At 33.2% G+C, this 16097-nt stretch overlaps 2 protein-coding genes across 3 annotated transcripts; one reads left to right on the top strand and one right to left on the bottom strand.

The window, feature by feature from the left end:
- Positions 1-30: 30 nt before the first annotated feature.
- Positions 31-7508, top strand: LOC102620104 (protein KOKOPELLI). Its single transcript, XM_025097812.2, has 4 exons — positions 31-587; positions 5773-5881; positions 5975-6052; positions 6162-7508. The coding sequence occupies exons 1-4, from the start codon at positions 475-477 to the stop codon at positions 7479-7481; spliced, it is 1620 nt and encodes a 539-aa protein (XP_024953580.2). The 5' UTR covers positions 31-474; the 3' UTR covers positions 7482-7508.
- Positions 7509-7857: 349 nt separating this feature from the next.
- Positions 7858-15486, bottom strand: LOC102620385 (diacylglycerol kinase 2). 2 transcript variants are annotated; one of them, XM_006464885.4, is made up of 8 exons: positions 15246-15486; positions 13865-14988; positions 11598-11973; positions 11442-11518; positions 10816-10935; positions 9830-9994; positions 8726-8863; positions 7858-8358 (listed from the first exon to the last, which is right to left on the bottom strand). In XM_006464885.4, exons 2-8 carry the CDS (start codon positions 14957-14959, stop codon positions 8209-8211), a joined length of 2121 nt encoding a protein of 706 aa, XP_006464948.1. In that variant the 5' UTR covers positions 14960-14988; positions 15246-15486; the 3' UTR covers positions 7858-8208. The 2 variants fall into 2 exon arrangements, with proteins under 2 accessions (XP_006464948.1, XP_052300077.1); XM_052444117.1 differs by having other exon boundaries at positions 13865-14965.
- Positions 15487-16097: the final 611 nt, after the last annotated feature.

The following is a 16097-nucleotide window of genomic DNA, read 5'->3' as shown; positions in this document are numbered from 1 at the left end:
GTAGTTTTATCTTAATCTGTTCCTTTTTTTTTTAAAATTAAAGACTTATTTTTTTCTACTTTATTGTTGAGGGCAAGTTCTTGTCCTTAGTCAAAATTTCTTAAATTATATATTAACACTATTTAGTTATGTTCCGTTTTATCAATTAGAAGTGAATGATGTTACACTTTCTAAGTAGACTGTGGCTACAATGCAGGGATTAAAAACCCCTCTATGGTGCAGAAGGTGCCCTTAAGCCGTTAGATTTAGCTTATTGGAATCCAACGGTTGGGGTTTTAAATTTAACAAAATAAAAAAAATGGATAAAAGTAAAAAAAAAAAAAATTGTCCCTCGCTCTGGATCATAACCACAAAATCGTCTTCTCTCTCCCTTTGGGTCATAAAACAAAAGCCTCCTCTCTCCCTCTCGATCGCCCACACCTTGCCTTGCTCTTGCTCTTTCTCACTCTCCTGCTCTTGCTCACACTCCCGTTCATGCTTCTACTCTTACTGTTGCTCTTGCTCTTGGTCCAAACTCACACTCACGCTCTACCTCGCTCTCACTCTTGCTCTTACTCCCGACTCTCACTTTCGCTCTTCTCATTAAGGTTACTCAGCTTTAAACTTAATCTTATAATTATCAAAGTTATTAGATTTGTGTATGGAGAAAATGATTTGTTAATGATATAGTGTAGAAATATAATGCACACACAATGTTGATGAAATGCCACAAAAAATTATTTGGTTTCTTCTTTTAAGGTTCTAGGTTGCCTTCTTTTTGTTTGAAAAAATGTTGCACCTGTGTTTTTTTTTTAATAATAATTTTATAATGAATAGAAATTAGATTTGGTCGTTTGAGTGTGGTAGTTTTGTGTGGGTTGGTGTATAAATTCATGTGGTGCGATAGACATCATGCGTGCCTTTGTTTAGATGCTTATCGATTGATATCTATTGCACCTATGGGCTATGCTCTGGTGCGATAGACACCTGTCGCACTAAACACAAATGTGATGGACAGTAATTGTGTTCTTTATTAACTGCTTTCTTGTAACTTTTACAGAAAGACATGGAATCTATTGATGGCAAGACAAAAAAATCGAAAGAAAAATCAATATGACAGAAAAAGCAAGGAATGGATAAAAAATCATGGATATACTATTTGAAAATATAAATTATATGTATTTATATACCCATTATATTTAAAGGTTTAATTTTTTTTATTAATGTAACTTTCAATATTAATTACAGTAAGGCAGAAACTAAACGACTAAGGTTATTAAGGGTTGAAAAGGTGGATAAAACTATATGTAATCTAATTATGACCTTCTAGATATTTCATTTTCTCTTACTTAAAAAAATATGCCACTGAACATATATATATTATCATCACAAGAAACTAACTCCTAAGGAGAGACATCAATGGATGCTTAGTAATATGAATGAGATCTCTACTTCAATGATTGGTTAAAATAGTGGTGTGAGTAAAAATATTGAGGAATTTGATGAGGACAAGTCTGATGCTCGTTGTCTTATAGCTTCTTTCTCAGTGGTAGTTTCATCTTTCTCAATTGATTAACAAGCAACAGTAAAATAAATTGGCTTTGAAAGTCCACTCGATCTAAAATGAGGGCGTCTAAGACAAGAGTTATGTGCAGCATTAATTGAATAATGTGATATAGCTAGGAAAAACATAATCCTGCATGGGAAATAATACAATTTAAGTCCTACAACTTTTACAACCACAATGGGGGTTAGAAATGGAGGCACACGTGTGGATTTAAATGACCAAGCTATTGATATAACTGATTTGTGTGTTATGTATAACAATGGACCTAGAGGTGAAAAAAAGGCTTATGAGTAGTACAAGTTCTGATGATGAATTTAAGATATTTTTTAGTCTTTTTGTGTTGCGAACCATATTATGTCCCGTAAGTGCAACAAACATTAATCCATTGTATCTTCGTATACTGAAAGATATAAATTCTATTGGAGAAAAAAATTGTGTTAGTTTGTGCTTTATTTTTTATGGGAAGGTGTGCAAAAGTTTAAAGAAAATAAAGTGAGCTTTTTTAGTGGCTGCATGTTTTTCTTAAAAGTATGTTTAATTGGAAAAAATGTAATATTTTTTTTACTTGTTTCTTACATTTAAGCTATTTCAATTTATTACATACTTTGTCATTGATGCACAACTGCTCTACTTGTTCTATTTATAGCATAGTGTCCTACTAGTGTATAGAAAAATGAAAATCTAATTTACATGACAAAAAAATAAAAACAGAACTTAAGTGTAAAGAAAAAAGCAAGTATTTTACTGTAAAACACTTACATCAGGAACAACACTAGAATCTTTCACCAACGTTTAGTTGCACTTGCATCAACAATGGAGGCAAAACAGAAACTTGGTCCAAGGTGAGTGAGTTATGGTGGGAAGGGGGCATTCATTGAAATAATGATTTTAATAATAATTAAAATGAAAAATGAAAAAATAAATACCTTAATTTATGAAGGGACAATGACATTAATTGAAAAAGAGAAAGTGAGTTATAAATACAGTAATAAATGTACTATTCAAGTTGGTGAAAAAATTTAAGAGTATTTAGATAATAATTACATGAAATATAGAACAATAAATATGAAATACTTTACTTAAAATATGCAACAATTAACATAAAATATGAGTACTTTGTAATATTAAATATAAAACATTAAACATAAAACTTTGAACTTGTAATATGAAACTTGAACAGAAAAATGAAGCAGGGGAAAAAAGGAAAAATTTGGGGGTCAATAAATAATAATTACATGAAACATAAAACAATAAACATGAAATGCTTACTTAAAATATGTAACAATCAAATGTGAGTACTTTGTAACACTAGACATAAAATATTAAATATTAAACTCTGAAATTGTGATATGAAACTTAAACCCAAACATGAAATGGGGGGAAATATTTATGAGTATTTGGATAATAATGATATAAAATATAGAACAATAAGCATGAAATAGTTTACCTAAAATATGCAACAATAAATATAAAATATGAGTACTTTTGTAACATTAAACATAAAACTCAGAACTTTTAATATGAAACTTAAGCGTAAACATGAAACGAGGGGAAAAAATAAAAATTTCGAAGTATTTGGATAATAATTACATGAAAATAGAATAATAAACATGAAATACTTTACTTAAAATATACAATAATGAATATAAAATATGAGTACTTTTGTAACATTAAACATAAAACATTTAACATTTAACATTTAACATGAAACTCTAAACTGACAAAATGAAACTTAAATCTAAACATGAAACGGGGAAAATTTTTTTTTGAGGGCATTTAGAATATGCTACATGAAATATATAACAAAATATATGAAACTTTAAATGTTAAATATGAGGCACATTTTATAGAACATGAATTAAACTTTTGTCTTTTTGTGAACACTCATTTTATTTTATTTTCATAATATTTATAAATAAAAAATATTTTTTCATTTTTACTTGTCTTTTTTCTTCTTATTAATATTTAAAAAAATTATTTGTCTTATAAAATTTTTATTTTAATTATTTTAATTAAAAATACAAATTAATGGCAACAACCGGTTGCGAAAACCAGTTGCTGCCAGTGAGGGCTCAATCTATAATACAAGAACTTTGAGTCCTTGCACTGTAGCCATCCTCTTCTAAGTATTAAAAAAGTCAATTATGTATTAAAAAAGTCAATTATGTAACTTACAAAATCATTAATGACTTGTGATTGATGTAGAGAGATGAGAGAATTTGTCTTCTCTGTATCCACTCTCTTAGGGGTGGCAAAAAAGCCCGGCCCGCGGGCTTACATGAAGATAGAATAATAAACATGAAATACTTTACTTAAAATATGCAATAATGAATATAAAATATGAGTACTTTTGTAACATTAAACATAAAACATTTAACATTTAACATGAAACTCTAAACTGACAAAATGAAACTTAAATCTAAACATGAAACGGGGAAAATTTTTTTTTGAGGGCATTTAGAATATGCTACATGAAAAATATAACAAAATATATGAAACTTTAAATGTTAAATATGAGACACATTTTATAGAACATGAATTAAACTTTTGTCTTTTTGTGAACACTCATTTTATTTTATTTTCATAATATTTATAAATAAAAAATATTTTTTCATTTTTACTTGTCTTTTTTCTTCTTATTAATATTTAAAAAAAATTATTTGTCTTATAAAATTTTTATTTTAATTATTTTAATTAAAAATACAAATTAATGGCAACAACCGGTTTCGAAAACCAGTTGCTGCCAATGAGGGCTCAATCTATGATACAAGAACTTTGAGTCCTTGCACCGTAGCCGTCCTCTTCTAAGTATTAAAAAAGTCAATTATGTATTAAAAAAGTCAATTATGTAACTTACAAAATCATTAATGACTTGTGCTTGATGTAGAGAGATGAGAGAATTTGTCTTCTCTGTATCCACGCTCTTAGGGGTGGCAAAAAAGCCCGGCCTGCGGGCTTAGGCCTGGCCCTCACACATGAGGGCCTGAACAAGGGCCCAAGAAAAAAACACTTGGACAAAGTTCAGGTCCACTACTTTTTTTAAAAAAATAATTTTATAAATTAGAATAATATAATTAAAATTGAAAAGTAATTTAAAAAAAAACTTAAATTCTTAACTTATAAATCAATTATGATTCAAAAAAGTTAAAATTATGATACTAAATTCTCTCTTTTGTATCAATTAATTAAGAGAGCGTTTGAATTAGAAAATCCAGTATTAAAGAAATTAAAGTTATGAGATTTTATTTGCTTTATTTATTATTTTAATTTAAAATATTCATTTTCTTTAATTTATCTATTATTGTAATAGCTTGTTGATTATTAATTTATTTCAAATTTACAATAATTTAAAAAATTTAAAATAAATAAATAAAGTCCAAATCCGGCCTGAGCCCGACCCAAGCCCGTACGCTTAACTGACAATGAGCCTGAACTTGGACTTGAAAAAGCCTGGCCCAAACATGTTGTTTGCCATCCCTACCCTCTCTCTCTCTCTTCCTTTTTCATCTTTATTTCTCTCATCTTTCTTTACATTTAATATTTTCTCTCTTCTTCGAAAGTGAAAATGTGAAACCCGTCAAGTAAAATTGAAAATTCTCCAAAATCCGGATGGCCTTTGAAAGTTTCCCATTCGCTCCTGCTCGTGCATATCTAAATTTGTTGATTGTCGTGAATTTTTTATTTTTAAAATTTTATTACTTGTTATTTACTTTTAAGCACAAGTAGTTATAGGAAATCGTTATAAACGGTTATTATAGATTATGAAACAGTGTTTTTTTTAAAAAAAATAAAAGATAAAAAAGAATTGATTTTATTCATTTACAGTGTATTCCGAAACTCCTCAAAACCAATTACTCGTACAGATCTCTGTGAGACTTTGGTTCGTTTGTGAAGAAATCCAAAAACTAGACAAGTAGGAGGGGAAAAAACCAAAAATAAAAGCAAAATTTATATGTTATTCATTCATATTGGAAGAGACAGGTTCATTCCATAATGCAAATTTTATTGTAATTAACAAACCTAGTGATGTTTATCAGCAAAAGAATTTCATCTCTGTATTTATTCCATAATCTGATCTCTATTTACAAAATCATTGGCGCACGCACACACACACGTATATTAATTTTCATTTTTAATATGTAGAGATTTTGTTCATGATAATAGTGGAAGATGATATTGGACTTTAAGCTTAAATTTCCATTCTAAATTTGAATTGATACTTGCAGGCTGTCCCAACGAATGGCTACGGAACTTGTAGATGTACATGCCGATCTCGAGGCCTTAAGAAAATTATATGGCCTCCTTCAAAATAGCAGCGAGGATGGCACACAAGAAGTAAGAAAATTTCAAGCAAAGTTTGATTCTTATATATATATATATTTAATTTGTGAAATTTTTATATCAGTAATTTGCTGGTAAAACTTGCAGTTGGATGAGAGAGCGAAGATTGTATTAAAGAATTTACTCGATGGCGCTACGGAGAAGGCTTTAGAAACTCATACGAAGGTAATGTCAATTAAAGTTTTTTTTTTAATTGATGAAGTATCATTAGTGATTAATTTTCCAATTTTTAAGCATTTCATTTCAGTGCATCATCTTGTTCTTCAACTCACAGATCATTACAGCAGCACAATCAAGTGTGTCTATGGCACAACAACAATTCAACATTGCCCCAAACATGAAAAAAGACGCCACCAATTGCCATAACAAGTTCACTTCAAGAGATGATTTGCGAAGGGGCACGAAGCAGCAGGGCTCAGGGACTGCACCAAGCAAAAGTGGTGCACATGATGGGCAACAGCGACGCGATCGTTTTAATGGATGCGTGAAAGAAAATGAAAAAATGAGAGAGTCAGTAAAAAGTAGCGGGCGGGGGAAAAGAATCAATCATGTTCAAAGTAGGGATGTCAATCACATTGCAGCTGCACCTGGTTCGCGTGTGGGTAATGCAATGGCAATCAGAAGGATTGCGTGCGGTGCTTCGGATGTGGATCGTGCTAATTCGAGACGTGGGAAGGGGGTTGGGGTTGCGACAGCTAGTGAATGCTCACCTTGCCATAATAATAATAATAACAACAACAACAACAACAAGAAGAAGAATAATAAAGAGCAGCAGCTAGTCGATCAACTTTCCATGAAAATGGCTCAAAAAGAGACAGTCAGGCTTAGTAGGCTCAGGCCTGTACCATCCGCGAAGAAAAGGCTGCCACCACCACGCCGCCAAGTAATTGTGAGGCCTACTTTGCTGGAGCCAGAATCAGAATCAGAATCAGAGTCGGATGAAAGAAATGGTAGTTCAGCTTCAGCAAGCTGGACAACTCAGCATACGAACACCACGGACACTGACAGTACTGAGGCAAAGTCATTGTCAGGAGCAAGTTTTGCATATGGACAGAATGGAGACTATGGGAGTAACTCGGAAACTGACACTAAGAGAAGCGGCAACTCTTCTCCTTCTTCTCCTTCTTCTTCTTTTGTGACTAGCCGTAGCAGATTAAATCCTAAAGAAGATAAACCAGCAATAGGAAGGCTGAGGAGATTCAAGAACAAGCTGGCTCTCATCTTTCATCATCATCATCATCATCACCATCACCATCACTATGATCATGACCGTGACTTCTCAAAGGTACGCCACAGTCATACTATGTGGAAGCACATACAGAAGAATATGTTACATCATAAAAATAAGAGACACAAAAATGAGATTTGTGGAAAACAATACTTCGCGGCGACTAGGTGTACACAGCAGCAGCAGCAAGCTAATTATTTTCGTACACTTGTGCAAGGGTTACTGAGAAGGCAAGCTAGACATTCCAAGAAATCAAAGCTGCCAAAGGGAGGGATTGTGGTAAAGAAGTTGCATTGGTGGCACATGTTTAAGCGCCGTCGTGGACTAAAGTTGGGTCCTAAAACTAGAACAATTAAGATGAAGTAATACTCTTCTGGTTGAGTCGATTAACACTTTCTCACTCATTCTTTTATTTGGTTGAAATAAATGACAGTTAGCTACCCTTTAGTGGTTTGGTATGTGGTTTCATGAAACTACTAACTTAGGGGAGCCCCATTCCTTTTACATAAAATCTAGTAATTTAAATAAACATATGAGAGGGCAATCAATGTTATGTTATTTAAAAAAAAATTTAGTTTCAAGTAGAGTTAGTTGTTAATTTTATAATTTTAGAACGAATTACAAAAGAAAAGAAAAGAAAGAAAAACTCTCTAGCACACCTTCAATGAAATAAACTTGAAGAATTTCTCTAATTTCATTCAATAAATAAGTTATAATTAAAAAAAAAACAGAGAGACTCCAGTAATCAGTAATAATGTGGTTGCTATATAGAAAATTAAGTGCTTAACAGTGGAAATTTAGACCCAAATCACACCCATCTAAGTATTGAACCAATCATCCCTGACAATCACATAATACCTCTCTACAAAATCCCTTAGTCCTATGTTAGTGGCTCTCGTGTAATTCATTCTCTATTAGTCTATCTCGTAATTCACAAGAATGATAAGAATATTGAGTTACAGAATCAGAAAACTTATGGACACAACTGCAAAGGCGCCTGCAAGGACCCAGGAATAAGAAGAAAAATGAATAATGTTAGTTGTGATAGATTTGTGGATATGAGAGAAAAACAGAACTGTTTCGAGAATTAAAATCATGAAAGCTGGAGGGCAATTTGCTGCAGAAGGACTTTCCTTTGAGATGCATTGATAATTCCTTTGCACTCAGCATCTAGTAAGACCTCTGTCATAATTGCAGTAGCATGTCCTCTGGGCTCCTCTGGCGCTCTACGCAATGTGAACACCTGAACGAACAAAGCAAACCAAACAAACAAAAACTTAATATTTCACTAGTTAGTTTGAAAGTTTGGTTGCAACATACTATGAGTTGACTAGTGTTGCTGCAGCATGGAGATGAAACCATTTCCATTGTATAAATGCGAGTTTTTTTTCTCCTTTTTTTTTCTTTTTTAAGTAAATAATGTCGTTTTTCTCTTTTACCTCTGTTTTTTCTTCTTTAACTTTCGATCGTAAAAATGTTAGTTTCTTCGGTGTACGTGCACTCATCATTAAAGTACAAGCAGCAGCAAACAACTATTCTGAGATAAGCACTAATATATATATAATGTGTCATAACAATTCAGATCGTATAGAAAACAATGAGTAAAATACCTGCCCATGATGTGTTATGTCTAGACATCCAGCCTGTTGTATAAATGGTTCCCCATCTATTTGAACTGGGAAAGGACTGGAAGAATGTATTCTTATTACTTTACCCTGGGCTAGCCTTCTAGCCTGTGAAAGTCCAACCTGCACAAAAATCAAGCATTAAACTAAAATTCCCAATTGCCAGTATGGGTTGTGTGGTGGTGGTGGGGGGGGGGGGGGGGGGGGTGGAGATGATCTTTAAGACTTGAGAAAAACTCCCCCACCGTATTGCAGGTACATGAGCAATAGGCCAACATGATAAGCTAGATTGAGTGAAGCATGTAGTATCTCATGATACAACAAAACCTAAGTGCAAAGGATGATTTACTATTTATGAATTGTGCACAATATATTACACTAATATAAGCATGAACAATTCTAGCCTAAAATAAAAAGATTATGCCAAGAATATAAATATATGCAATATTTACATGCCAACAATATGAAGCACATTGACTATCTTTTAATGCTGGTCAAATACTTTGATTATAGCCTTGAGACTACAAACTTGACTAAATCACGTGCTCTTCTATGGAATAAATAAATTAATAATTTATTAATTTATACAAAGGGCACAGCCCCATGGGGACTAAATATAGATGTATAATTAAGAGATAAATCCACCACCAATAAAAAAAAATTGGAGCTTCAACAAAACACAACATGTAAATGCCACCACCTCCAATTTTTTTCCAATATAAGGAACAATGATCAATCATCTTCAGGATTGTCCTATTTAAGTTAATAAATTTGCACAGAATCAAAAGAAAAATATATAGGTAATGGAGCTTTCTTGAAAAAAAAAAAAAAGGAACAAAAAAGAGTAGAACCTCAAGATTTTCATTTTTGCATCTCTTAAGAACTTTTTCGCCTAAAGGAAGAGGATCTAGGGAAAGTACCTATATTCCACTTTAATTGACTCTTCTTTTTTTCTATCCTATGGTGTTTATTAACAAGTTGGCAGTGGATATTGACTTCTTCAAATAGTTAAGTCAGAAAGAAAATCACAACAAAAAATCAAAGCATTAAAACAGGCAGAGAAAAGAAAAGTTGCAGAAAATCTTAAACCTGAAGTTTGCCAAGGTGCCATGCTCCACAGACGCATACAACCTCAAGCACCTTATCATGCATAGACTGAGGGCTAAAATCATCATCATGCTCAGAGTCGTTTTGCCAAAGATCTACTCCACCCATGTAGCTGCCAATGTTCAGGACAATTAATCCCTCAGAATCCTGGAGGCATAGAAAATAAAAAAGAAAGAAAATTTAAAAAAGCATTTAATGATGAAACAAAATAAAAAATGCATTTAAAACATCAAAATTAACAGGTTAATTACAGGGTGCCCCATCATTTTTGACACACCTTATAGTGCCACCAATGTATCAAAATGTTTACACTGTTGCTCTGCCATTAAAAAGGATAGTTTTCCAAGGATGACCATTTATAGAACATTTTTTCCCATGATGTGATATAAGCTCGATGTAGAAAACTAGAAATATATATCCTCTACTTGTTAATCAAATGTTATTAGACAACATCATTTCACAGAAGCTGTCATTGACGAGCACTAGCTTCAATTGACTGTCTTTGATTGAGGTCATCAACTAATATTTGCATGGTTGAGAAGAGTAGCCAACAAGGAATCCAAAGGTGCCAATAGCAACCTCAAATGATGCGGGTCAATGGTGACATTAAATGATGACGGTCAATAACGGTCAATGGTGGACAAGTGCAGCTGCAGGCGAAATGAAATGGTTTTGCAATGGTATTTTTCATTTTTGTAATAACTGATAGGAAACAAAACCGAAATATCTTGTAAACAATAAAATGTTAGTTAAAAATACTTTCCCTAACAAAGTAATACAGGGACTACTACTCCTAAACTAATTAAATTTATAATAGAGAATAACAGTAGGAGTGCATTGTAGACATACAGAAAAGTTGGGGCATGTTGAGGTTTGTGAATAAATGATGGGGTGAATTAACCCAAGCATAACCAGCAATTTAAATACAAAAATTGGTGGTGAATAATGAAGTATTATACTTATCCTACCTTGGGAATCTCGATGCCTTTTCCATCAACTTCAAGCCAAACTTGCCATGGTAACTCGGCACATGTTCTATCCACTATATCCCTAGCACCTTCTTTAGCATATAGCAATTTGTTCACAAACTACAGTTAACAGAATGCCGAAATCGTAAAAGGAAAATCCAGGAAAGCATGCGATTCCTAAACTACCTTGTACACACACATATATATGCACTTCTATATCTAGAAGTGAGATTTTAATGGATCTAATTCTGAAAACATGTTAGCATTTGATTAAATTCTAAAACTAGTAAAATTAGGCCAGAATTTTCTCTCAATGACCATTAGCCACTTCCACCACTCAGTAATGAAACAAGAAATGCTTTGATTGTGTGAGTCAGTGGAAGTACAAAAATTAAGTAGATGAAAAACATGATTGTCTAAAAACTGGAAAAAGGATTCTGGAATAAGACAATTATTTAATTATTTTTTTATAAGAAATGAGATGAAACAATAGAAATGCAATCAAATAACTATAGGTTGGAAAATGATTCCAGCATAAAACAAACATATATTGCAAATAACTATAATTATTCTGGCATGGACAAAAGGCTTTAACAAATAGAATGACCAGAAAGAAAAATAAGTACCCGACTAGAGAATTTTTGAGGATTCTCCTGCCGAGTAACATGAAATTCATATGCAACCTTTGCATCGCATCCGATCCCTATGAAATAAAAAACAGTGATGGTTAATGGTTCCTGGAAACAATCACTAGCATCAATAACTTCCAAAAAAATATATACCTAAATAGTTCAACATGAACTTGGATTGTTCTTTTCTTTGATCATATTCTGAGTTTTCTTCTCTGATATTTACTTTCCAGCGATCTAGCATTGTAACTGCTGCATGCTCGATGTCATTCAAAATTGTGCTTAAGCCACCATGTCCATCAACCATTGAGAAACCTCTTCCCCACTGCAAAACCCTTGACATATCATTTCCTGTGCCAAGTGGGAGAACAGCTACTGGTGGAGGAGATTCGAAATTACGCTTTTCAATCGCGTTAAGGACCCATGCAACAGTGCCATCTCCACCACAAACCAAAACTCTAAAATATTGGAAGTTACTAAATAACTCCAAACCAACCTCAGGACCCTGGGACGCACTGAGTTCAAAAACCTGCAGAGGTAAATTACTATATTCAGCCAAACACACATGAAAGAAGTTATGGTCAAAGAAAATACAGCAATACCAAATATTCTCATTGGCCTCTGAACACAAGATTGCAGTCATTGACAATTAAGAAAAGGGAAAGAGAAGATGAGGATTTTCTTCATTATACTGAATAATTTTCTTTAATTAGCACGACAGTTTTGAAGCATGATACAAGTCCAAAAGCAGTCATAAGAAGTAATGACAATAGTTTCAAAAGCATGTAAAGCATTCGGATAAAAATAGCAGAGCAGGTAAGGTGAATAAATCAATAAATTCAAACATCTATTTTCTGGAATCATTCCTAGAAAGGGGAGATCTAAATTAGAATCTGCAGTCTTATACATATAGTTTATCAACTTAACATAGCCACACTTAGGCTGTTTGAAGATACTTGCACAATGCCAGCCTCTGTAGAAAGGGAAAGGAGCGGATGCACATAGAAGGATAAATTGCGCCAGTCAACCAAGTCAAGTAAGTAACGAACTGAACTAGAGCCTAAATTTGGTCAGAAAAAGAATAGAATTCAAACCAGAATGGGTAGCTCGTGGGATTGACGTTCGGGGGGAAGAACTCCGTGGGATCCCTCCTTCTGGGACGCCTAGCTAGTGAAAGGTTATCCCTTTGCTTAGCTTTCTTACTAAAATTCTTATATCCTTTGGCTTTCCAGCAGATTGGCATATTAATACGGATTGGACTTTAACTGACCCAGAGTCTGATAATCTAGATGGCCTATTCAGTTTCAACAACATCCAGTGGAGTTGCAAACAAACCTGAATTTTGTTTCCATGCAAATAAGGAAAGAGAGAAAAAAAAAAAAACAGAAAAAAATTGAAAAAAATAAAACAGACCAGAGGAAAACCAAAGCAAAAGCTGCCGCTCAGCTCTTCTTGACTCGTTGTTAATACTTCTGTATACCGACAAGATAGTGAAAGATAGAAAACTCAAGGTCATCAAATTTGCATCTAGAAAAAAATGTGACAATTGTAGGATTCTTAATCACAAATTAGCACGCACAAGATTTCTATGCTAATCCAACTCCATTAGCAATACTGAAGCTTTCAATAAATTATGAAGCAGACAATCAGTTGACAAAATGGAAAATTTACAGGCCCAAATTAGAATAATTAATCTGAAAACAAGAACTGCTAAAGTCAGCAAATTGACAATAATCCGAGCTGATCACCATTTTCTGGAAGTATATTAACACCATGATCAAACAACCAAAAAATTTGTATTCCATTTAAGCTCCCATTAGAGCAATCAATGACTTATCTTTTCATTTCTTCGAATTGACTAATTATTAATTTTCAAATTTGGATCCTATAACTATTTTGTCAGTGTGCACTTGTTTATGGGGTTGGAAAGAGGAGTGGGACAGAAGGTAAAAGCATTCCATAGGAAAAAGTGTCATCAAGTAGCAGTCAAGCGATTTTCCGTAAGCTTACCCAAGTAAAAGACCAAAAAAAAAAAAATCAGTCCTTAATGTAACAGAAAAGATGAAGGAAAAATGAAAATGAATTAAAAACGTTTAAAGTCATATTTAGTGCTTAAATAGACAGTTGAGAATAATGGACTAAAAGAAAGCCAAAATTTTTAGCGTGAAAAGACAGTTGAATATAACAGGCAAACCTTGAAATACATCCAAACTTGACCTATAATTTATTCACTCATCAATTTTTCAATTTAGCTAATTAACTATAATATGTGTCATGGACTACAACTGGCAGGAGCAACAAAGTAGTTTAACAACAAAAATACTAGGGAAAATTAGGAATTTCAATTATTAGTTCTAAAACTTATGGGTAACTATAATTCATATAACCTGTCATTGCTTCTAATAAACTCTTATCATCACCTGGGCAGGATTCAAAAGCATGTTTAGTCTCCTCCGAAGATAATGCCCAAGTTGACCCCCACTCTTAGCGTTAATGAACACCAAAAGCGGCCTGGCATCCTGTGGCACATCAACCAGACTGTACTTCTTCACTTGACCACAGATGACAGTTCCACCAGTTTTTTGTATAGACTCATTGTGGGTGCTATTACTGTGTATGCTGCCATCCACCTTTGAACATTCAATATTCTTCTCATTATTAGACTTCAATCCAACAAACCCATTGAACATGTATTTTAGGGCAGAATTGGTTGATGTGGTATCTTGCAACTTTTCATTCACAGAATGGCTTTTTCCAGCCTTACCCTGATGACGCTTTCTTTTTATCTTCCCACGAACAGAAGAAGCTCTGATTCCCTCCTTGATAGAACTTAACATTCGACCTCCAATATTCTCTTCATTTTCTTTCACACATAGTGGAGAAAGGATAAGCCTTCTGTGAGGACCCAAATCACAAACATCACCAGATTCTTTTGACATTATAGCATGACACTTGACATGTATACGACGCTGACACCACAAACAATGCCATGTAGGGCAATCATTGATAAAAGGAACACCACATGGTTCATCACAGTAGAAACAGAAGGCAGACAACTCCGCATTATCATCCATATTAACCCATCTCTCTGACCAGTGATGTTTAACATGACTAAAGCAAGCTTGAGCCACACACTTGCAATCCTTTGCTGTGAACTCAGAACAAAAAAAATGAGCTGCAACTCCACAAACAGCGCAGCGATGAACAGGAAAATGAGCTCCTACACTTTGAGGTAAAACCAAAGAAGTCAAGCAAACACAACATGTGGACGGTTGTTCGCCGTTAGAAAAATCCTCCATCCACGTATGATGAGAAAGAGGGACATTAAGTTTTTTCCAGAATTTCTTCTTTGCTCTAGCAGCATCTTTAATCCAATTTAGAGATGTTCTTCTTTGCCACTTAAAAGATGCATACAAGATTGCCAGTAGCCCAAAAGATCCAAAAAAGAAAGGACCATAGCCGTAGACATTGGAGCTTGTTAGCAATCTTAGGAGTGAAGTGCTCAATTCAATCATTGCTACCTATTAAATTTTGTTCATTATGTCTACAAAAATCAAATATATTAATAATGGAAGTACACCAAATAATAATAATAATAACAATATAAAGTCAGTTTTTAAGCAATCCCAATCAATTCCATAAACATTTATTAGCTCAATTCTAATATGAAAACCTCTTCTATTATATCTACGTTTCAGGTTTTTAAACCTCTCTCTCCTTTCTTAGCCTAGGCGCAACAAACATTTGCTAATTGAAATAAAGCTGAAAAGAGAAATAAAAAAGACAAACTTGAGATCTGACCTTAATTTAAAAAAAAAAGCAGAATTGTAGATCTGAAAGAGAAGCCCTAGCAATTGAAAACCGGCATTTGAAACGAGAGACGAAGGGAGATCAATGGGGGATGGATTGATTGACTCAGCAATCCAATTCAGAGACAACAAAAAGGAAAATGGGCGGGATTTTCCTTGGAATAAATATACACGCCTTGCTTTTTGGAATGATCGTACCTCATGTCTCTGTTTGTTCTCCCTCTAATTACCGAACTGTCCTCTGTTTATTTAAGGCTGACTCAAGTATTATATTATTTAATGTTGGATATATTGTATAATATATTAGGTGCAGTTACGTTGAAATCACTTTAAAGTATAGGACGCCTTCGTAATAATATGATTAAAATTATAATGTATTTTTTATTATGAGTAATGATAGAACTATAAATTTTTATATAAATTTATAGTTCTATCATTACTCATAATGGTATGATAAGATTAGTTGAATTAAATATCACTTGGCTTACATGATTTATTTTTATTATTTTATATTTTCATTCAATCAATGATTAATGCTACGTCAATTTGTATAAGATAAGTTTGTACAAGAATTTGTGGTTGTATCATCATTCTTTTATTATTTATTACTTTGCGTGTGTAATTGTGATTTGTACTTTACTTTAGAGCAGCTGCAAAGTAGTTATTACCTTATATATTGCATATGTTTATTAATGGTATGAGGTTTAAATACATTAATTTATTAATTAAATTTATAAAATAAGACTACAATATTTACCAATGGTTGCCACAGTCACCATCAACCATCATGAGATGTCGCCGGCATAAGATTAAGCGTTATTTGACATTATATTTCGTACACCTA

The sequence above is a fragment of the Citrus sinensis genome, chromosome 7 (genome assembly GCF_022201045.2).
Source record: "Citrus sinensis cultivar Valencia sweet orange chromosome 7, DVS_A1.0, whole genome shotgun sequence".
NCBI lineage: Eukaryota > Viridiplantae > Streptophyta > Magnoliopsida > Sapindales > Rutaceae > Citrus > Citrus sinensis.
This window is presented reverse-complemented; position numbering and strand designations above follow the sequence as displayed.

Coding starts and splice junctions, on each gene's coding strand:
- LOC102620104 (XM_025097812.2), top strand. CDS start 475: ATGCTTCTACTCTTACTGTTGCTCTTGCTCTTGGTCCAAACTCACACT. Junction 588..5,772: donor CTTTCGCTCTTCTCATTAAG/GTTACTCAGCTT, acceptor TGATACTTGCAG/GCTGTCCCAACGAATGGCTA. Junction 6,053..6,161: donor CTTTAGAAACTCATACGAAG/GTAATGTCAATT, acceptor TTCAACTCACAG/ATCATTACAGCAGCACAATC.
- LOC102620385 (XM_006464885.4), bottom strand. CDS start 14,959: ATGATTGAATTGAGCACTTCACTCCTAAGATTGCTAACAAGCTCCAAT. Junction 9,995..10,815: donor AAGGCATCGAGATTCCCAAG/GTAGGATAAGTA, acceptor CTATGCCTCCAG/GATTCTGAGGGATTAATTGT. Junction 8,359..8,725: donor ACATAACACATCATGGGCAG/GTATTTTACTCA, acceptor TTGTTCGTTCAG/GTGTTCACATTGCGTAGAGC.